At 45.6% G+C, this 23,357-nt stretch overlaps 1 protein-coding gene and 1 non-coding gene across 2 annotated transcripts in view; both read left to right on the top strand.

The window, feature by feature from the left end:
- Window positions 1-4,609: 4,609 nt before the first annotated feature.
- The window catches only part of AFF3 (AF4/FMR2 family member 3), a 318,921-nt gene continuing 300,173 nt past the window's right edge, over window positions 4,610-23,357 (top strand). Inside the window, exon 1 of the mRNA XM_038761937.1 lies at window positions 4,610-4,809. Coding sequence (XP_038617865.1) covers window positions 4,757-4,809 — 53 coding nt within the window. The 5' untranslated portion in view covers window positions 4,610-4,756. The remainder of the gene's footprint in view (window positions 4,810-23,357) is intronic.
- LOC119941735 lies at window positions 15,144-15,281 on the top strand. Its single transcript, XR_005455315.1, has one exon. It is a non-coding gene; the product is annotated as a small nucleolar RNA SNORA7 (small nucleolar RNA).

The following is a 23,357-nucleotide window of genomic DNA, read 5'->3' as shown; positions in this document are numbered from 1 at the left end:
TGGCAGTCAGAAGGTCTTTGTCTGTTCTTTGTTCTCTGTTTCCCCCTTTTAGACTGTGAGCCCACTGTTGGGTAGGGACCGTCTCTATATGCTGCCAACTTGGACTTCCCAAGCGCTTAGTACAGTGCTCTGCACACAGTAAGCGCTCAATAAATACGATTGATTGATTGATTGATGGGTTCTAGTTCCAAATCCGCCACCTGTCTGCTGTGTGACTTTGGACAAGTCGCTTCACTTCTCTGGGCCGGTTCCCTTATCTGGAAAATGGGGATTGAGACTGTGATCCCACAGGGATCAACCCTGTTTGCTTGCATCCATCCTAGTGGGTAGGGACTGTCTCTATATGTTGCCAACTTGTACATCCCAAGCGCTTAGTACAGTGCTCTGCACACAGTAAGCGCTCAATAAATACGACTGATGATGATGATCCATCCCAGTGCTTAGTACGGTGCCTGGCACATAGTAAGCGCTTAACACATGTCATCAGTATTATTACCAGCACAGGGTGGGAGAAGGAGCAGTGATCTTTTAGACTGTGAGCCCACTGTTGGGTAGGGAGTGTCTCTATACGTTGCCAACTTGTACTTCCCAAGCGCTTAGCACAGTGCTCTGCACACAGTAAGCACTCAATAAATACGATTGATTGATTGATTGATTGATCTGATTTGCTTATATCCACCCCCGCATTTAGTACAGTGCCAAGCACATAGTAAGCACTTAACATATACTATTATTTTTATTATTATTATTACTGGGTGCAGAGAGGGAGCAGTGATCTTTTAGACTGTGAGCCCACTGTTGGGTAGGGAGTGTCTCTATACGTTGCCAACTTGTACTTCCCAAGCGCTTAGCACAGTGCTCTGCACACAGTAAGCACTCAATAAATATGATTGATTGATTGATTGATTGATCTGATTTGCTTATATCCACCCCCGCATTTAGTACAGTGCCAAGCACATAGTAAGCACTTAACATATACTATTATTTTTATTATTATTATTACTGGGTGCAGAGAGGGAGCAGTGATCTTTTAGACTGTGAGCCCACTGTTGGGTAGGGACCGTCTCTATATGTTGCCAACTTGTACTTCCCAAGCGCTTAGCACAGTGCTCTGCACACAGTAAGCACTCAATAAATACGATTGATTGATTGATTGATTGATCTGATTTGCTTATATCCACCCCAGCATTTATTACAGTGCCAAGCACATAGTAAGCACTTAACATATACTATTATTTTTATTATTATTATTACCGGGTGCAGAGAGGGAGCAGTGATCTTTTAGACTGTGAGCCCACTGTTGGGTAGGGACCGTCTCTATAAGTTGCCAACTTGTATTTCCCAAGCGCTTAGTACAGTGCTCTGCACGCAGTAAGCGCTCAATAAATACGATTGATTGATTGATCTGATTTGCTTATATCCACCCCAGCATTTAGTACAGTGCCAAGCACATAGTAAGCACTTAACATATACCATTATTTTTATTATTATTATTACGGGGTGAAGAGAGGGAGCAGTGATCTTTTAGACTGTGAGCCCACTGTTGGGTAGGGACCGTCTCTATAAGTTGCCAACTTGTACTTCCCAAGCGCTTAGTACAGTGCTCTGCACGCAGTAAGCGCTCAATAAATACAATTGATTGATTGATTGATTGATCTGATTTGCTTATATCCACCCCAGCATTTAGTACAGTGCCAAGCACATAGTAAGCACTTAACATATACTATTATTTTTATTATTATTATGACCGGGCGCAGAGAGGGAGACGGAGGGGCAGGGGTCCAATTTGCTTGTATCTACCCCAGCGCTTAGTACAGCGTTTGGCGTATAGTCTGCACTTAACAAATACCATATATTATTATTACTGGGAGCAGAGCAGGAGAGGGAGCAGTAGTCGGAGGCGCAGCGATCCAATTTTCTTGTACCCGCCCCAGGGCTTAGTACAGTGCTTGGCACATAATAAGCGCTTAAATATTAATAATAATAGCTATTATTATCATTATTATTATTACTGGGCACAGAGCGGGAGAGGGAGCAGAGAATCAGCGTGGCCCAGTGGAAAGAGCCCGGGCTTTGGAGTCAGAGGTCATGGGTTCAAATCCCAGCTCCGTCAATTGTCAGCTGTGTGACCTTGGGCAAATCACTTCACTTCTCTGGGCCTCGGTGACCCCATCTGTAAAATGGGGATTAAGACTGTGAGCCCCCCGTGGGATAACCTGAACACCTTGTAACCTCCCCTAGCACTTAGAACAGTGCTTTGCACTTAGTAAGCGCTTAATAAATGCCATTATTATTATTATTAAGTCAGAGCAGCAGCGATCTGGGGTGCGTTCATTCATTCATTTATTCAATCAATCGTATTTATTGAGTGCTTACTGTATGTACTAAGCGCTTGGGAAAGTACAATACAGCAGCACGGAGCATGCAGGGAGTACAGAACAAGGCCGGAGCACTTTGCACGGAGCATTCACTCATTCATCGTATTTATTGAGCCCTTATCCCGCCTCCCCCACGTCTGCTGTGTGACCTTGGGCAAGTCACTTAACTTCTCTGTGCCTCAGTTGCCTCATCCGTAAAATGGGGATTAAGACCGTGAGCCCCACGTGGGACAACCTCACCTCCTTGTAGTCCCCCCCAGCGCTTAGAACAGTGCTTTGCATATAGTAAGCGCTTAACAAATGCCAACGTTATTATTATTACTGTGTGCAGAGCACTGTACTAAGCGCTTGGGAAGTCCAAGTTGGCAACATAGAGAGACGGTCCCTACCCAACAGTGGGCTTACAGTCTAGAAGGGGGAGCATGCTGGAACATACACTGTGCACGGAGCATGCACGGAGCACAGAGCAACACACAACACGGAGCACTGTGCACGGAGCACGGAGCATGTACGGGGCATGAAGCACTCTGCACGGAACATGTACGGGGCACGGAGCACGGAGCACACAACACGGAGCACTGTGCACGGAGCACGAGGCACAGAGCACGGTGCACGGAGCATGGACGGTGCACGAAGCACGGTGCACGGAGCATGCACGGGGTACGGAGCACTGTGCACGGAGCACGGGGCATCCACGGGGCAGGGAGGAGGCACGTTGCCCTGTGCACGGAGCATGCACGGAGCACTGTGCACGGAGCATGGACGAGGCACGTTGCATTGTGCACGGACCATGCAAGGAGCAAGCACGGTGGACGGAGCACTGTGCACGGAGCATGCACGGAGCACTGTGCACGGAGCATGCACGGAGCATGCACGGGGGCACAGAGTACACACAGGGCACGGAGCACCTTTCCCGGAGCATACACGGGGTACGGAGCACTGTTCATGGGGTACGGAGCATACACGGGGCACGAAACACTGTGTACGGGGAATGCACGGAGCACTGTGCACGGAGCATGCACGGTGCAAGCACGGGGCACGGAGCACTGTGCACGGAGCATGCACGGGGCACGGAGCACTGCACGGAGCATGCATGGGCACGGAGCACTGTGCACGGAGCATGCACGGAGCAGGCACGGGGCACCTTGCCCGGAGCATACACGGGGCACGGGGCATGCACGGCGTACGGAGCACTGTGCACGGTGCATGCACGGGGCACGGAGCACTGTGCACAGAGCATGCACGGAGCATGCACGGGGCACGCAGTACTGTGCACGGAGCATACACGGGGTACGGAGCATGCACGGGGCACGGAACACTGTGCACGGAGCATACACGGGGTACGGAGCACTGCACGGGGCACGGAGCACTGCACGGAGCATACACGGGGCACGGAGCACTGCAAGGAGCATGCACGGAGCATGCACAGGTCACGGAGCATTGTGCACGGATCATACACGGGGTACGGAACATACACGGGGCACGCAGCACTGTGCACGGAGCATACACGGGGCACGGAGCACTGTGCACGGAGCATGCACGGGGCACGGAGCATACACAGGGCACGGAGCACTGTGCCCAGAGCATGCACGGGGCATGGAGCACTGTGCACAGAGAATGCACGGGGCACGGAGGACTGTGCATGGAGAATGCACCGGTTACGGAGCATGCACGGGGCACGAAACATTGTGCATGGAGAATGCACGGGGCACGGGGCATACACGGGGCACGAAACACTGTGCACGGAGCCTGCACGGGGCACGGAGCACTGTGCACGGAGCCTGCACGGGGCACGGAGCACTGTGCATGGAGAATGCACGGGTTACGGAGCATGCACGGGGCACGAAACATTGTGCATGGAGAATGCACGGGGCATACACGGGGCACGAAACACTGTGCACGGAGAATGCACGGAGCATGCACGGGGCACGGGGCACGCGCCGGTCTCCAGTAAGGCGCGCGCGCGCGCACACACAATCCCAAACACACACACACAGACACACACACACAGAGGCACACACAGACACACCTCCTAGGAGGAAAGGGGAACGGGGAGGGGGGGCTGTTTGCAGCAGGAGGAGGGGAAACTCCAGGGAGGAAGGAAGCGGGAGGACGGAGACAGACACAGAGAGGGGAGCGGGAGGACGGCTGGGGGGTGTGTGTGTGTCTGTGTGGTGTGACACTGTGTGTGACTGTGCGGAGGGCAGCCGAGAGAGGGGCGGTTGTGCCTCCGTCTCCTGTGCGCGGTGCAATTAGGATGCGCCTTGGTTGCCCCGCTCTGGTTGCCCCGCAACAGCAGGAGGAGCACCGCCGGGGAGCACCGGAGGGAGGGGAGCACCGGCGGGGAGCACCGGGGGGGACCCTCGACCCCCGCCACCATGGACGGCTTCGACCTGGCCCTGCTCCAGGACTGGGACCTGGACGGCTTGTGGTGAGCCCTGGGCGGACCCCCCGGGGAGGGGAGGATGGGGGTGGGGGTGGGGGGCCCCCCCTGACACCCCCTTCCCCTCCTGGCACTGCTGCACCTGCTGGAAGTGGGTGTGGGGGGGGAAAGTCTGGCCCTGCAGGTGGTTGTATATGTGTGTGTATATGCATATATATGGGAGGAGGTCGTGCACTCCAGAGACCCTCACCCAATTCCCCTCCCCACCCCCCAGGAACCCCCCTTTTCCCAGCCCCCCCCCTCCCCATGCAGCCCCCTAGGTCAGTCAGGGTGAGGGGAAAGTGTGGGGGAAAATGTGTGCAGTTTATTCTTATTATGCTATTTGGTAAGCTCTCACTATGGGCCGAGCACTGTTCTAAGCGCTGGGGTAATAATACCGATGATAATGATGGTATTTGGGAAGCCCTTACTGTGGGCTAAGCGCTGGGGTGATAATACTGATGGTAATGATGGTATTTGGGAAGCCCTTACTGGGGGCTAAGTGCTGGGGTGATAATACTAATGACAATAATGGTATTTGGTAAGCCCTTACTGTGGAAAAAGTGCTGGGGTGATAATACTAATGATAATGATGGTATTTGGTAAGCCCTTACTGTGGGCTAAGCGCTGGGGTAATAATGCTAATGATAATGATGGTATTTGGTAAACCCTTACTGTGGGCTAAGCGCTGAGGTGATAATACTAATGATAATGATGGTATTGGATAAGCCCTTACTGTGGGCTAAGCGCCGGGGTGATAATACTAATGATAATGATGGTATTTGGTAAGCCCTTACTGTGGGCTAAGCTCTGGGGTGATAATACTAATGATAATGATGGTATTTGGTAAGCCCTTACTGTGGGCTAAGCGCTGGGGTGATAATGCTAATGATAATGATGGTATTTGGTAAGCCCTTACTGTGGGCTAAGCGCTGGGGTGATAATGCTAATGACAATGATGGTATTTGGTAAGCCCTTGCTGTGGGCTAAGCGCTGGGGTGATAATACTAATGATAATGATGGTATTTGGTAAGCCCTTACTGTGGGCTAAGCGCTGGGGTGATAATACTAATGGTAACGATGGTATTTGGTAAGCCCTTACTGTGGGCCAAGCACTTTTCCAAGTGCTGTGGTAATTATACTAATCAATCAAGACTGTGAGCCCAACATGGGACAACCTCATCACCTTGTATCCCCTCCCAGCGCTTAGAACAGTGCTTTGCACATAGTAAGCGCGTAACAAATACCATTATTATTATAATCAATCAATCAATCGTATTTATTGAGCACTTACTGTGTGCAGAGCACTGTACTAAGCACTTATGATAATAATAATGATGGTATTTGGTAAGCCCTTACTATGGGCCAAGCATTGTTCTAAGCACTGGGGTAATAATAATAATAATAATAATAATAAATAAATTAATTAATAATAATACTGATGATAATGATGGTATTTGGTAAGTGTTTAGCATGGGCTAAGCACTGGGGTAGATACAGGGTAATCAGGTTGTCCCACGTGGGGTTCACGGTCTTAATCCCCATTTTACAGATGAGGCCCAGAGAAGTTAAGTGCCTTGCCCAAAGTCATACAGCTGACAAGTGGCGGAGCGGGGATTAGAACCCATGACCTCTGACTCCCAAGCCAATAAGCCACACTACTTCCCTCTTATGCCCCATCCAAGCCCCCACATTCACATCCCCCAAGTCCCTCTCATTCATTCATTCATTCAGTCGTATTTATTGAGCGCTTACTGTGTGCAGAACGCTGTACTAAGCGCTTGGGAAGCACAGGTCAGCAACATATAGAGACGGTCCCTACGCAAAAGTGGGCTCACCATCTCCCCTGCAAGTCCCCAGCTGGGCACAGGTTTCCTCCAGGATGTTGGCAGACCCCCTCCCCACCCCCAGTTTGCCCAGCAGCCAACCAGCAGCGGGCCAGAGGGTGAGGCCATAGTCTCCCTTTTAGACTGTGAACCCACTGTTGGGGAGGAACTGTCTCTATATGTTGCCAATTTGTACTTCCCAAGCGCTTAGTACAGTGCTCTGCACACAGTAAGCGCTCAATAAATACGATTGAGGATGAGGGGCCACTAATTCTCTCCCTGGAGTCCAGCAGAGAAAGAGAGGGAAAATCATTGCTCGAAGCAGTTCGGGTCTTGTTGCAGGGGTCCGCCACCCCCCATTTCTCTGCCCCTGTCCCCCTCCTCACTCTCCCATGATGATGATGATGATGTTAGTTAAGCGCTCATTATGTGCCAAGCACTATACTAAGCACTGGAGTAGGTACAAGATAATCAGGTTGGACACAATCCCTGTCCCACATGGGGTTCACGGTCTATGTCTTAGAGAAGCAGCGTGGCTCAGTGGAAAGAGCCCGGGCTTTGGAGTCAGAGGTCAGGGGTTCGAATCCCCGCTCCGCCCTACTGAGAGCTCACCTCCTCCAGGAGGCCTTCCCAGACTGAGCCCCTTCCTTCCTCTCCCCCTCGTCCCCCTCTCCATCCCCCATCTTACCTCCTCCCCTTTCCCACAGCACTTGTATATACGTATATATGTTTGTACATACTTGTTACTCTATTTATTTATTTATTTTACTTGTACATATCTATTCTATTTATTTTATTTTGTTATTATGTTTGGTTTTGTTCTCTGTCTCCCCCTTCTAGACCGTGAGCCCACTGTTGGGTAGGGACTGTCTCTATATGTTGCCAACTTGTACTTCCCAAGCGCTTAGTACAGTGCTCTGCACACAGTAAGCGCTCAATAAATACGATTGATGATGATGATGATGATGATGTCTGCTGTGTGACCTTGGGCAAGTCACTTAACTTCTCTGGGCCTCAGTTACCTCATCTGTAAAATGGGGATTAAGACTGGGAGCCCCCTGTGGGACAACCTGATCCCCTTGTAACCTCCCCAGCGCTTAGAACAGTGCTTTGCACATAGTAAGCGCTTAATAAATGCCATTATTATTATGATGGTGATGATGATGTGGAAAGGAGGCCAGGTATTGATGACATTTAGCTATTTTTGCAATGATCAGAGTGGGCTACCCGGAGCGGTTGAGGTGGGCACCTTGTGGAACTTTGGTTGTGGTTCTCAGGCTCTTGGAATAAATGCGTTGATGGCATTTGGTATTTTGCAGCTCTGGGAGCTGTTTTGTTGGTGGAGCTGACTGATTTATCATCAATCGTATTTATTGAGCGCTTACTGTGTGCAGAGCACTGTACGAAGCGCTTGGGAAGTGCAAGTTGGTGACATATAGAGAGTCCCTACCCAACAGTGGGCTCACAGTCTAAAAGACTGGGGGGGGGAGCCTGTGATTCAGGGTGGTTTGGATTCAACTGAGTGTTCTCCTGTCTCAATAAGGGTGGTACTTGGGCAGCGTGGCTCAGTGGAAAGAGCCCGGGCTTGGGAGTCAGAGGTCATGGGTTCGAATCCAGGCTCTGCCACCTGTCAGCTGTGTGACCGCGGGCAAGTCCCTTAACTTCTCTGGGCCTCAATTCCCTCATCTGTAAAATGGGGATAAAGACTGTGAGCCCCATGTGGGACAACCTCATTACCTTGTATCTACCCCAGCGCTTAGAACACTGCTCAGCACATAGTAAGCACTTAACAAATGCCATTATTATTATTATTACCATGTGCCAAGCTCTGGTCTAAGCGCTGGGGTAGGTACCTGGTCATGGTGGCAGGGATTGTGTCTGTTTGTGGTTATGTGGTGCTCTCCTAAACTCTTAGTACGGTGCTCTGCATATGGGAAGCGCTCAATAAGTACGGTTGAATGAATGAAAGGTAATCAGGTAGGACATAGTACTTGCCCACGTGGAGCTCACAGTCTTAATCCCCATTTTACAGATGAGGTAAATGAGGCACAGAGAAGCTAAGTGGCTTGCCCAAGGTCACACAGCAGACGTGTGGCAGAGCCGGGATTAGAACCCACATCCCCTGACCCTCAGGCCCATGCTCTATCCATTAGACCATGCTGTTTCCCTTCAGAATTGCCTGTACCTTGGGGGAACAGGATAGTGCACCGAAATAAGCCACAATGAATTTGAAAGGTAATCTCGTATCCCAAGCCATCCCCGTAGACTGTAAACTCCCTACCAACTCTGTTGTCCTCTCCTAGTTCTTGGACCAGTGCTTTGCACATAGTAAGCGCTTGATAATTACCATTGATGATGATATCCATCCACACCGTATATAGCTGTACATGTAGGTGGGAGGTTGGTCCAGCTTTGGTTGGTGAAGGAGTTTGTCAGGGATGAAGTTAGCTTTGCCGTGGCAAGTGAAGGGAATCAGCGCATTAACCCTCCTTTAAAAAGCTCATGTCGAGAAATAGCTTGCTGTGCATAATGTTGGCTTTTATAAAACACCGAACGATGAGCTGCAATACAATAAAACTTTTATATTGCATTGGCAACTCCAAAGAGCCGGGAGAGTATGAATATGAAATGTGTTATTAGCCTATAAAAGCTGCTAATTACTATGTTACTGCTTATGACTGTGGCTTAAGGGTATTTCAACTACCAGTTTAGAGGTTTACCATGTTGAACTCAAGAGTACATGCATTATCTTTCCAAGTACAAGTATTTTCAAATTTTGGCTATAGGTTTGCTCTTTTTTTTTTTTTCCTAACCAGTTACAGGTAACTATTTAGGGCATTGGTCAACTCAGAACACCGATTTTTTTAGCTGATTAAAAATAAGCAGAAGTTCCCTTTTTATTGATGAAAGTAAAATTCGCGGTTTGTTTATTCGTGTTCTTCGTCAACTCTCTAGCCTATCCAACAGTGAAAACAATCGCATATAAATTGTCAGTGAAATAGTCCAGGAACATGTGCATTTCTTAGCTACCGATACAAAGCCTGGAGCTTCTGTGATAGTAATATGCTAAGTATCTTTGACTTGATGGATTGCAATGATCTGGTGAGCCTTTTTGTCTTCTTAAATCAAGGATAAGCATTTTTATAGTTCATAAATTATGTTTTAAGAAACAGGACTTAGGTATATACTTCCCCACATGGCCTAGCATTATCTCATTGGAAATATTATGGGCTTTAGGTAAATGTAGGTCTGACTCCAGAAGCCATTGTCTTCTCGTGGAGAGATAATGCATTTTTTTTGTGCTCTTTCGTTGAATTTGTAATTCCTTGGCGTGGGGGGGAAGGAGGGTTAGCGATGAGCAAGACAATAGCAAAATTACATGCAAATTATAATAAGTCTCATGTTAAGTCTATCGTACCACATTCGAAAGCTCTTGTAAATGTGGAGGAAAGTGTCAAGGGTAAAGGACCTGAAAATGATAATTGCTCATAAGTATTATATAAATGGGGTAATAACTAAAAAAACTGAAAACAGGATAATGTGTTAAAAGAATTGACAGATTAATCTGAATGTTTCTTGACTTTTTTTTTCTCAAAACTGTTCTGAGAATATCCTTTTCTTCTGCTATTTTCATAATACCTGGGGAAACAAGTTATAACTAAAGGCAGCGTGGCTCAGTGGAAAGAGCGTGGGCTTTGGAGTCAGAGGTCATGGGTTCAAATGTTGGCTCCGCCACTTGTCAGCTGTGTGACTTTGGGCAAGTCACTTCACTTCTCTGTGCCTCAGTTCCCTCATCTGTAAAATGGGGATGAAGACTGTGAGCCCCCCGTGGGACAACCTGATCACCTTGTAACCTACCTAGTGCTTAGAACAGTGCTTTGCACATAGTAAGCACCTAATGAATGCCATCATTATTACTATTAAAGGCAATAGAAAGCTGCATGATAGCTACTATTCATTTATGAAGCCAGAAAGATTTTTTTGTTTGCTTAATAAGAAGCAGCATGGCTCAGTGGAAAGAGCATGGGCTTTGGAGTCAGAGGTCATGGGTTCAAATCCCAGCTCCGCCAATTGTCAGCTGTGTGACTTTGGGCAAGTCACTTCACTTCTCTATGCCTCAGTTCCCTCATCTGTAAAATGGGGATTAAGACTTTGAGCCCCCCGTGGGACAACCTGATTTCCTTGTAACCTCCCCAGAGTTTAGAACAGTGCTTTGCACATAGTAAGCACTTAATAAATGCCATTATTATTATTATTATTATTATTATAACACAAGTTGTGGTTTCTCAAGGCAAGGCTATGACTTTGGATCTAAGTCTTCGCCCTGGAGTGAACTGTGTCCGGGAGCTACTTTTCAAAATATTCCCAAAATGTGTTGAGCAGTGATCCGATGAATTTGATCAGTGAGTGTACATTGCTGTTTTGGAGTATTCAGGTGAACTGTTTTACCCCTCCGTTTTTTTTTTTTAAAGGTCTATTTGTTAAGCACTTACTTTGTGCCAGGCACTTTACTAAGCACTGGGGTAGATACAAGCTATTCAGGTTGGAGATAGAAGCTAATTAGGTTGGACACAGTCCATGTCCCACATGGGGCTCACAGTCTCAATCCCCATTTTATAGGCGAGGTAACGGAGGCGCAGAGAAGTTAAGGGACTTGCCTAAGGACACACAGCAGACAAATGGCAGGGGAAGCAGCACGGCTCAGTGGAAAGAGCACGGGCTTTGGAGTCAGAGGTCATGGGTTCAAATCCTGGCTCCGCCAATTGTCAGGTGTGTGACTTTGGGCAAGTCACTTAACTTCTCTGTGCCTCAGTTACCTTAACTGTAAAATGGGGATGAAGACTGTGAGCCTCCCGTGGGACAACCTGATCACCTTGTAACCTTCCCAGTGCTTAGAACAGTGCTTTGCACATAGTAAGTGCTTAATAAATGCTATTGATAATAATAATGACATTTATTAAGCGCTTACTATGTGCAAAGTACTGTTCTAAGCGCTGGGGAGGTTACAAGAGGTTATGTTATTATTATATTATAATATGTAATATAATATATAGTATAATAATAATAATAATAATAATATATTATTATTATTATTATTATTATTATTATTATTATATGGTAGAGTTGGGATTAGAATCCAGGTCCTCTGACTCCCAGGCTGGTGATCTTTCCACTAGACCACACTGCTTCTCCTAGCCTGTGGAGAAGCACAATCTTCCACTTCCCCCCTCCCTGCCCGCGTTGATTATCGCAATGTCAGACTAAGCAGGATGACAATATATCAGGATCCTTTTATCCTACCATTTTCTCAGCAGCAGGAATTAGCCCAAAGAGCACACCTACATCCAGAGTAATAACAAAAGCCCTTCTGGGCAGTTTTGAGGTGTGCCATAATTCGATCAATTAAACAATCAGTCATATTTATTGAAAGCTTACTGTATACAGAGTACAGTATAACAGAGTTGGTGGACATGTTCCCTGCCCATAAAGAGTTTACAATCTAAAGGGGGAGAACAGTGCTTTGCACATAGTAAGCACATAATAAATGCCATCATAAAAAAAAGTAAATCTGAGGTGGCTTTAAGGCGCCTGTTCCACATTGCTGGAAGTAATAATTATTATGACTATGTAATAATAATGATGATAATGATAATTATGGTATTTGTTAAGCACTTACTCTGTGCCAGGCACTATAAAAAGCACTGGGGTGGATACAAACAAATCAGGTTGGACAATTCACTGATTGATTGATAGAACCCAGGTCCAAGACGGAGTATATGTTGCCAACTTGTACTTCCCAAGCACTTAGTACAGTGCTGTGCACACAGTAAGCGCTCAATAAATACGATTGAATGAATGAATGAGTAGCCTTTTTCTTAGAGACTCTCTCTCTCTCGCTCTCTCTCTCTTTCTCTCTCTCTCACTCATAGAAGCAGCATGGCGTAGTGGATAAAGCACAGGCTTGGGAGTCAGAAGGAGATGGGTTTTAATCTCGGCACCACCACTGAAGGTCTGCTGTGTGACCTTCAGCAAGTCACTTCACCTCTCTGTGCTTCAGTTACCTCCTCATCTGTAAAAAGGGAATTTAGACTCTGAGCCCCACGTGGGACAGGGACTGTGTCTTACCCGATTTGCTTGTATCCACTCATTCATTCAATTGTATTTATCGAGTTCATACTGAGTGCAGAGCACTGTACTAAGCGTTTTGGAAAGTACAACATTTCAATGCTTAGTACAGTGCCTGTCACATATTAAGCACTGAAGAAATACCACAATTAGTATTATTAAAGGTATCCATTCAACACTTGATCTCTGATGGCCCCAGAGAAGAGGAAATAGCTAGGAGAGAGTCCTACTAGAAAAACCAGAACACCCCTTCTCCCACAGAGAAAATTGCAGCAAAATGCCAATGCTATTATCCATTTTCCCTCTTTCCAGACATAAGCAGGGTGCAGTGAGTGGGATTTTGAAGCAATTCATCAAGACTGCTGAAATGTAATAAGGGTTCACTGTTGCCCTGCAACTTGCAAGAGTTACTGTCTAATAAATAGCAGCATACAAGTAAATGGAAAATTTACACAAATCTGCATCCAGTTGAATGTCCTTTAGATGCTTAGCTAATTTTATTTTGCCTTGTGCTCGTAAGGAGCTTGATTTGGGAAATCAAGTTGTCAAAATGACTCGCTCATTTCTTTACTGTGATGCGTTGCATAAAAATGAAAATATATTGGGGCGCAAGTGGGTAAGATGGGGCATTAAGCTCTTGGGTAAGTGTGAATAAAGTGGAAGACATAACGCAAATGAAGCTACTGCTGTTCAGGCCACCTGTTCCGTATGAATTTGTGTGCTGGAAAGTCTAATGTCATAACGATACTTGAGGGATGTAAAAAAAGGTCTTTTTGTGAAGCAGTGATTTTCAGATGAGATTTGGGGAAAACAGTGGGGTCTAGTGGATAGAACACGGGCCTGGGAATCAGAAGGACCTGGGTTCTAATCCTGATCTGCCACTTGTCTGTTGTGTGGCCTTGGGCAAGTCGTTTCAGTTCTCTGGGCCTCGCTACCTCTTCTGAAAAATAGGGATTAACACTGTGAGCCCTATGGTCTTGTGTCCAACCTGATTAGCTTGTGCCTACCTCGGTGCTTAGTACAGAGCCTGGCACATAGTAAGCACTTGAAGCTGTGACTGTAATAATAATAATAATAATGATGGCATTTATTAAGTGCTTACTACGTGCAAAGCACTGTTTTAAGCGCTGGGAAGGTTACAAGGTGATCAGGTTGTCCCATGGGGGGGGGGGCTCACAGTCTTAATCCCCATTTTACAGATAAGGGAACTGACACCCAGAGAAGTGAAGTGACTTGTCCAAAGTCACACAGCTGACAAGTGGCAGAGCTGGGATTTGAACCCATGACCTCCGACTCCAAAGCCCGGGCTCTTTTCCACTGAGCCACGCTGCTTCTTGTAGACTGTAAGTTCTGTGTGGGTAGGGAATGTCTGTTTGTTGCTATATTGTACTCTCCCAAATGCTTAGTGCAGTGCTCTTCACACAGTAAGCGCTCAATAAATACGTTTGCGTGAACGAATGAATGTGACTCTTTCCTCCCTCCGGCCCAATTAAGTTTCTCTTAGAATGATTACAGGGAGAATAGTGTGTTTATCTTTTTCACCTCTTGTTATATTGCCCTTAGAATTAAACCTCTTTGACTTTTCTTCAAGGTCCAGACGTTTGAAAATATTGGTAGTATTAGCACTGAGTGCTCATTTAGTGCAGTGCTCTATACAGGGCACTTGGGAAAAACAGGATAAAGACGTGTCATGGTCCCTTCTCACAAGGAGCTTACACTGTAATGGAAGAGAGAATTACAATATTTACAACTAGAATCGTTAAAATAAATAATTGAATGTACTTTTGTACAGGAAGCCTGAGGAGCTATAAATAAGTTCCTACGTGCTAGTTCCCTGAAAGAGTGGCTTTTTGGAGAAGGTGGGATTTTAGGAGGGCTTTGAACATGAGCTCTAGGCTGTGAGCTCGTTGTGAGCGGGGAATGTGTCTGCTTTATTGTTATATTGTTATACTCTCCCGAGCGCTTAGTAGAGTGCTTTGCACATAGTAAGTGCTCGGTAAATATGATTGAATGACTGAAAGAAGGTGGGTTGAGTCAGAAGAGCTGTGGGCTGTCTGATGGAGGGAGAGATTGGCTTGCATAAGGGGTGGAGATGGGTGAGTCCAGCTAAAAGGTTGCCTTGGGAAGAGCAAAGACGGGGAGTTGAGGAATAGCGTTTGAAGAGAGCAGTGAGAAGCCTAGTGGATAGAGCACAGGCCTTGGAGTCAGAAGGACCTGGGTTCTAATCCTGCCTCTGCCACTTGTCTGCCGTGTGACCCTGGGCAAGTCACCTAACTTCTCTGCACCTCAGGTCCCTCATCTGCAAAACGGGATTCAATGCCTTGCTCTCCCTCCTACTTAGACTGTGAGCCCCGTGTGGGACTTGATCATCTTGGCTCTACCCCAATGCTTTCCCTCCCGGGGTCGCACCTGGAGAGTTTCCAGTCCTCTACCAGTCTCGACTACGAGAGGGAGAGTCAAGTAGAGGCCCACCTGTTCCATTTCTAGCCTGGCCCGTGGCTAGCGAGTGGAAGGCGATCTGCTACAAGTCAAAACTCACCTGTGCTGGGCAGCAGCGGCATGAGAGTCAAGGCGGGGAGACTCAAGTTGACTGCGCGGAAGAAGGTAAACCACTTCTGGATTTTTACCAAGAAAACTCTATGGCTACACTCCCAGAACAATTGCAGATGGAGGTGGGACATTCTGGGAGAGTTGTATTTATGGTATCGCTACGGCTCGGAGACGACTCGACAGCATAAGGCAAGTCCACAGCGCTTGGTACAGTACTTTAGCACGCAGTAAGTGCTTAACAAATGCTACTATTATTGTCCCTTAAGAGGGGACAAATGGAGGAGAGCCTTGAGGTAGATGGGAGGAGGTTCTGTTTAAGATAGCCACAGAAAGCCAGTGGAGGCTTTTGAGGAGAGAAGAGGTAATAATAATGGTATTTGGTAAGCGCTTACTAGGTGTTGAACACTGTTCTAAGCGCTGGAGTGGTTACAAGCCAGTCAGGTTGGACACAGGTTGGGAGAGAGATGATGAGTGGGTGAGAAGCATGGGGAAGGGGGATGAGACTGATAACCGAAACTGGAAGTGTTACTTGACCTAGTGGCAAAGCTCGAGTCAGAGGATGTGGGTTCTAATCCAGCTCTGTCTGCCGTGAGACCTTGGGCAAGTCACTTAACTTCTCTGTACCTCAGTTACCTCATCTGTAAAATGGGGATCAAGACTGTGAGCCCCATGTGGGACCACCTGATTACCTTGTATCTACCCCAGTGCTTAGAACAGATCTTTGCACAAAGTAAGCGTTTAACAAATATCATTAATTATTATTATTGTATCTACACCAGTGCTTAGAACAGTGCTTGGCATGTAGTAGGCATTTAATAAATACCATTGTTATTATTACTATTATTATTATTCAGTGCCTTTGAGCTGACTGTGGCCCAAGACTCCTTTAGACTGTAAGCTCCTTGTGGGCAGGGAGCACATCCACCAACTCTGTCGTATCATACTCTCCCAAGCGCTTAGTACAGTGTTGTCCTCACAGTAAGTGCTCAATAAATACCTCCGATTGTGTTTTTTAAAGGCATTTGTTAAACATGGTGTCGCTATGGGTCGGAGACGACTCGACGGTCTAAGACAAGACAATGTGCCAGCCACTGTACTAAATGCTGGGGTGGATACAAGCAAATTGGGTCGGATACAGTCCGTGTTCCACAAGTCTTAATCCCCATTTTGCAGATGAGGTAACCGAGGCCCAGAGAAGTTAAGTGGCTTGCCCGAGGTCACACAGCAGGCAAGCGGAGGAGCCAGCACTAGAACCCAGGTGCTCTTGGCCACGCTGCTACCCTATTGATTATCGGCAGTTGTGCCCTGCCATTTCTGTTTGAGTGAGGGGTGAGGGTGGCACTGATGAAAAAATGGCTAGGAGAAAGACAGGCCTAGGAAGGAGTGGGATCTGGATTTTCAACCCCCGTGAAGGGCTGCTCCTCCCCCAATTTTATTTTTCATGATAAAGCTCAATATTAGTATATTCCGGGCGTTCTTGGTTACCTTCCATCCTCCAGATTTATGGGCATATGCTTTTCCAAGGGAGATTTAGGGAGGTTTGGAAGAAAGAGCCCTGAATGGATGGGTTGTAAAACTGTGAGCTGAGCTGGCATAGTCGCAATTGGAATAATGATTCCTAAGAGGAAAATATTAGGCATTTGAATCATGGAGTAGGGAAAAGTATAGCATCTCAGAGAAAAAAGCATAAACACGAAGGAAATCAATCCAGGTCATTTTAGGGTAAAACTACATCTCTTACCCTCACCTTATGTATCAATGTCTGGGTGTGTATGTGGTTATCCTTTGTTTTTGAAGATGACACAGCTGGCAATATCGAATTTGTTACATAATAATAATAGTAATAATTGTGGTATTAAGTGCTCACTGTGTGCCAAGCACTGTAGTAGAAACAAGGTAATCGCGTTGGGCACAGTCCCTGTCCCACATAGGGCTCACATTCTTAATCCCTTTTTACAGATGAGGTAACTGTGGCACAGAAAGTAATAATAATAATAATTATAGTTTTTGTTAAATGCTTACTATGGCCCAGGCATTGTACCAAGTTCTGGGGTGGGTACAAGCAAATTGGGTTGAACACAGTCCCTGTCCTACATGGGTTTCACAGTCTCAATCCCCATTTTACAGATGAGGCAACTGAGGTGCAGAGAAGTGAAGTGATTTGCCCAAGGTCACAGAGCAGACAAGTGGCAGAGATGGGATTAGAACCCATGACCTTCGACTCCTATCCACTATGCCATGCTGAGTGATGTGACTTGCCCAGGGTCACACAGCAGACCAGTGGCATAGGTAGGATTAGAACCCAGGCCCGTGCTCTATCAGCTAGGCCACGCTGCTTCTCATGTTATGTGGTGTATGACTCCCACTGTGTCTTTTAGGCAATGGCTTAGTTTATCAGTGTTTAAAGTCTAGAAAAAGTACACTCTCTCTGTGTCATTTTCTTACTATGATTTGTATGGCAATAAAACCAAATTGCTGACAAGTTTTGTGGATGAAGAGAATAACAACAACTGTTCACCACAGTTGCTTAAATCCTTCTCGATACCTGATTATAACTTTATTAATAACAATAGCAATGGTGGTGATAGCAACAAAAGGATAAAGGTGATTTCCAGAGGGAGAGATGAATAGAACCTGAATTTTCTTGGAAGGCAATCACACCAGCTTGAGATTTCTTTTCAGAATGCTCCTTGCGTTTGCCGACGGGGATGCGTGTGGGGGCAGGCTGATTGAATGAAGTCTGCCATTATTTCCAGATCTCTGATTCAACGATCCCCATTCTGTCCTCCCCCATGCAACAGAGAGGAAGATGGGAGCCAGGTAGGAATCCGTAGAAAGGTGAGGAAGCAGGAAAGGCGTGTCATGAGGGAAGGCTTTGGGAAGCTCAAGCCTGATGAAGTTGGTTTTCCCAAAAAGTAGCTGGCAAAGTCATCAGGGTTGAGGGAGTGAGGGGATGAGGGGTTTGGGGACTTGATTGAAACTGTGAGTCAGTGAGGTCGAAATCATCATCATTAATCGTATTTATTGAGCGCTTACTGTGTGCAGGGCACTGTACTAAGCGCAGAGCTGTTGGGCAGTAAACAGCGGAGTTGAAAATAGAGGCCAACAGAGCTACTACGAAAGGTCTGTAACCTTTCTTTTAATTAAAACTGATGTGACACCCGCCTTGCTCGTGTAAAGACATTCAGAAATTTAGAGGAGGGGAGCAGCGTGGCCTAGTAGATAGAGCCCAGGCCTGGGTGTCAGAAGGACCTGGCTTCTAATCTTGGCTCCGTCACTCGTCTGCTGTATGACCCTGGGCAAGTCACTTCGCTTCTCTGGGCCTCGGTTCCCTCATCTGTAAAATGGAAATTAATATTGTGAGCCCCACGTGGGACAGGGACAGCCTGATTAGTCTGTATCTGTCCCAGTGCTTAGAACAGTGCTTGACACATAGTAAGTTCTGAACAAATACCATTATTATTAGGGGATAACTTCTGAAGCTCGGTTTCTGGACCGGCCTTAGACATTTAGCCAGCCCCTCCCATTCTTCCTGAGGTCATTGGATGGTGCTCTCTCTGCACGCACTGAACAGTGACCTGGAAATCTGTTCCAACCTGCAAACCTGGAGAGTTTTTTTCCCCGGGACATCTCTCCTGACTGCCTCACCTTGGCTCCAGAACTTTTGCATTTCCCCTTCAGGTCCCTTTTAACATGAGGGGCTCACCAGGCTGCAGGGCTTAGTGGAAAGGGCAGAGGCCTGGGGGTCAGAGGACCTGGGTTCTCGTCTCGGCTCTGCCAAATGCTTGCTGTGTGACCTTGGGCAAGTCGCTTTGTTTCTCTGTGCCTCAGTTCTCCTGTGCTTCCTCCTATTTAGACTGTGAGCCCCATGAGGGACAGGGACTGTGTTCAACCTAATTCACGGAGAGAAGCAGTATAGCCTAGGGGAAAGAGCACGTGCATGGGAGTCAGAAGGATCTGGGTTCTAGTCCTGGCTCTGCCACTTATATCTATTCTATTTATTTTATTTTGTTAGTATGTTTGGTTTTGTTCTCTGTCTCCCCCTTTTAGACTGTGAGCCCACTGTTGAGTAGGGACTGTCTCTATATGATGCCAACTTGTACTTCCCAAGTGCTTAGTACAGTGCTCTGCACACAGTAAGCGCTCAACAAATGCGATTGATTGATTGATTGATAGCTGTGTGACTCTGGGCAAGCCACCTAATTTCTCTGTCCCTCAGTTCCCTTATCTGTAAAATGGGGATTAAGACTGTGAGCCCTGTGTGGGACAGGGACTGTGTTCAACCCGATTATCTTGTATCTACCCCTGCGCTTAGAACAATGCCTGGCACATAATAAGCGCTCAACAAATACCACCATTACTATTATTATTGTTATTATTAAGTGCAGCTTCCCCCACTTCTCAACTAATCTCTTTCTAGTTGAGAAATCTAAACTAGATGATATTATGAAATAATAATCACTGGTATTTATTCAAGTGCTACTGTGTGCAGAGCACTGTACTAAGCATTTGGGAGAGTATTGAGACTGTGAGCCCCATGTGGGGCAGGGTCTGTGCCCAGTGTGCCCCGAGCGCTTAGAAAAGTGCTTGGCATATAGTAAGCGCTTAACAAATACCCTTATTTTTTACAGTATGACAGAGTTCATAGACATTTTCCCTGCTTGCAATAAGCTTATAGTCTCCTCGAGAGGGAGACAGGCATGAATAAAAATAAATAATTTTTAATAGAATATAAGATCTGTGAAAGACTGGAATAAAATAACAAACGAGGGAGTGATAAGGCTCTCACATTTTCAAGTTCTTAACATAGTATGACAAGTGGTATTTTGATCTAACTGTAATGGTTGGAAAGTACCTTGAAGGAAATCCATTAAAGGAAATTAAAAGTTGAACAGGTTATCGCTTCTCTAATGGCTCTGTCTGTAGATTTCTGGATGTTCAGAAAAATCTTTTCTAATTTCCATCACTCACCTTCCTTGTTGAAGCCACCGGGTTGGATCTTTTCCTTTCTTTCTCCAGCTAAATGGAATTCTGCTAGAAAGCCTTTTCTCACTGTTGGCAGGGAATGGGTCTGTTACATCCTGTTGTACTCTCCCAAGTGCGTAGTGCAGTCCTCTGTACAAAGTAAGGGCCTAATAAATGCGATTGATTGGGATCTGCCACTTGTCTGCTGTGTAGCCTTGGAGCACACTTCTCTGTGCCTGTTACCTCATCTGTAAAATGGGGATTGAGATTGTGAGCCCTACGTGGGACATGGACTATGTCCAACTCGATTTTCGTGTATCCAACCCAGTGCCTGGCACATAGTAAATGCTTAACAAATTTCATTAAAAACAATGCAAGGGTCACACTGAGAACCTCCTGCCCACTGTGCCTCCGAAAATTCAGTAGTCTCCCTTGAGAAAATTCCTTAGTGCTTTAGTATAGTGCTGTGCACACAGTAAGCACTCAATAAATATCATTGATTGCTATTTAAATGCTTATCGGAGGCATTTTGATTTATTTTGTACAGTATTTCTTTTTCTTTATTGCTCTATGTTTAGAGCTAGGTGAAAACTGGGAAAACAAGAGAAAAATATGAAAGAATGTAGAGTTTTTTTGAATTTCACAGCTCAGGTAAATTGACTTTTATTTCTACAAACATAAAGATTTAACTGTCTTGTACATTCCCCCAAATTTTGATGATCAAAGTACGTAGTACCTCAGAAAAAAGTCAAGTAAATCAAAAAACCTTTAACATATGAATGGGAGAACATTTTTGAGAATTCACATATAGGAATTCCCAGTTGATCCATTCAAATTTTTAGATCTTGTACTTATAACCATAATTTTCCTTTTCTCCTTGCTTTCACTGATGAGCAATTTTGTTCATTGTTCTCTTTAAAAAGATTCTCAAAACTAGTTAGATTACAGTGAGAATTTTGACTGGAATTGTTCAAAAGACGTCATTTATTCCATTTGGAAAGTTTTGTTCGAATAGAATGGTTACTTTTGACAAATCTCTTCCTATTTGTGGTTTTATTGCTCAGCCACAAATGAAACTGATAGGTAAATCTATCAATCATGGTATTTACTGAGTGAGGGAGGTTGCAGTACAGTACTATACCCTGGGTCCAAGGAGCTGATAGCCTAAGGGGAAGACAGGCATTAAACTAGATTATGGGTGGGGGAAAACTGATAAAGGGCTAGTACTGTCACTTGTGCTATTTAGCTCTGCCAACAGTGCAATCAATGATATGCAGTCCTTACAATAAAGTGTCAATGATAAAGAGGTATAGATAGCTATTGAACACATGAAGATTTTTTAAAAGTATTGGAGGCTGTGAGGTATAAAAATTCAGTGAACAAATATCTTTTGTCACATTGTAATCTCCCAAGCGCTTAGTTCCGTGCTCTGCACATCATAAGGGCTCAATAAATACAGTTGAATAAGTCATCCTGCCTCTACTGAGGCCAAGTTGGTGGCTTCTTGCCAAATAATTTGCTTTTGGTCAAGTATTTAGCAAAATGTAAGGGGTTAGATGCTTAATCATAGTAAAAAATGTCATTGTTGCAGTAAATCAGATATTCTTTATGCTTTGGGTCATATCTGGAGAGAGCAAACTCTTGTACGTAATGTAGTGCATGGAACCTTCTGAGCTCAGCAGGTCATTTCAGGTGTAAAGCTGTTTGTACATATTTATTATTCTATTTATTTATTTATTTTACTTGTACTTATCTATTCTATTTATTTTATTTTGTTAGCATGTTTGGTTTTGTTCTCTGTCTCCCCCTTTTAGACTGTGAGCCCACTGTTGGGTAGGGACTGTCTCTATATGTAGCCAACTTGTACTTCCCAAGGGCTTAGTACAGTGCTCTGCACACAGTAAGCGCTCAATACGATTGATTGATTGATTGATAAAGCTCAATTCATCAACCTCATCACCAATGGTATTTACTGAGCACTTACCATGTGCAGAGCACTGTACTAAGCACTTGGGAGAGTACAATGCAGCAGAGTTGGCAGTCATGCTCTGTCCACATGAGTTTACAGTCTAGAGGGGGAGACAGACATTAAATAAATAAATTATTCTGCCTCAGTTCTGCTCCAGAGGAGAACAGGCAACTCCAAGAAGGAGCTCCCATGTAGTATACCACATAGGAGTACCATGTAGCTGTACCACATAAGTTTACTGTTATATTGTACTCTTCAAAGCGCTCAGTACAGTGCTTTGCATGCAGTAATCGCCCAGTAAATACGATTGAATGAATGAATAAAAAGCACCATGGAAGAGTACCACATAGGAGCATCAGATAGGAGTACCATTTAGGAGCACCTCTTCAAAGCCTTATTAAAGGCACACCTCCTCCATGAGGCCTGCCTTAACTAATCTAATCCCTCATTTCCTCTCCTCCCACTCCTTTCTGCATCACCCTGACTTGTTCCCTTTATTCATCCTCCCTCCCCGCCCCACACTTATGCAGATATCGGTAATTTATTTACATTAACATCTGTCTCCCCCTTGAGACTGTAATCTGGTTGTGGGCAGGGAATGTGTCCATTTATTGTTATATTGTACTCTTCCAAATGTTTAGTACAGTTTACATACAGTAAACACAAACATACAGTTTAGTATGTTTAGAAAGCCTCCTCCAGGAGGCCTTCCCAGACTGAACCCCTTCCTTCCTCTCCCCCTCGTCCCCCTCTCCATCGCCCCATCTTACCTCCTTCCCTTCCCCCTAGCACCTGTATATATGTATATATGTTTGTACATATTTATTACTCTATTTATTTATTTATTTTACTTGTACATATCTATTCTATTTATTTTATTTTGTTAGTATGTTTGGTTTTGTTCTCTGTTTCCCCCTTTTAGACTGTGAGCCCACTGTTTGGTAGGGACTGTCCCTATATGTTGCCAACTTGTACTTCCCAAGCGCTTAGTACAGTGCTCTGCACACAGTAAGCGCTCAATAAATACGATTGATTGATGCAGTGCTCTGCATCCAGTAAGCACTCAATAAGTACGAATGAATGAACGAATGAATGAGCACCACATAGGAACACCATGTAGT

This window comes from Tachyglossus aculeatus, chromosome 20, assembly GCF_015852505.1.
Source record: "Tachyglossus aculeatus isolate mTacAcu1 chromosome 20, mTacAcu1.pri, whole genome shotgun sequence".
NCBI lineage: Eukaryota > Metazoa > Chordata > Mammalia > Monotremata > Tachyglossidae > Tachyglossus > Tachyglossus aculeatus.
The sequence above is the reverse complement of the archived record's forward strand: the minus strand, read 5'-3'. Positions and strand labels throughout refer to the sequence as shown.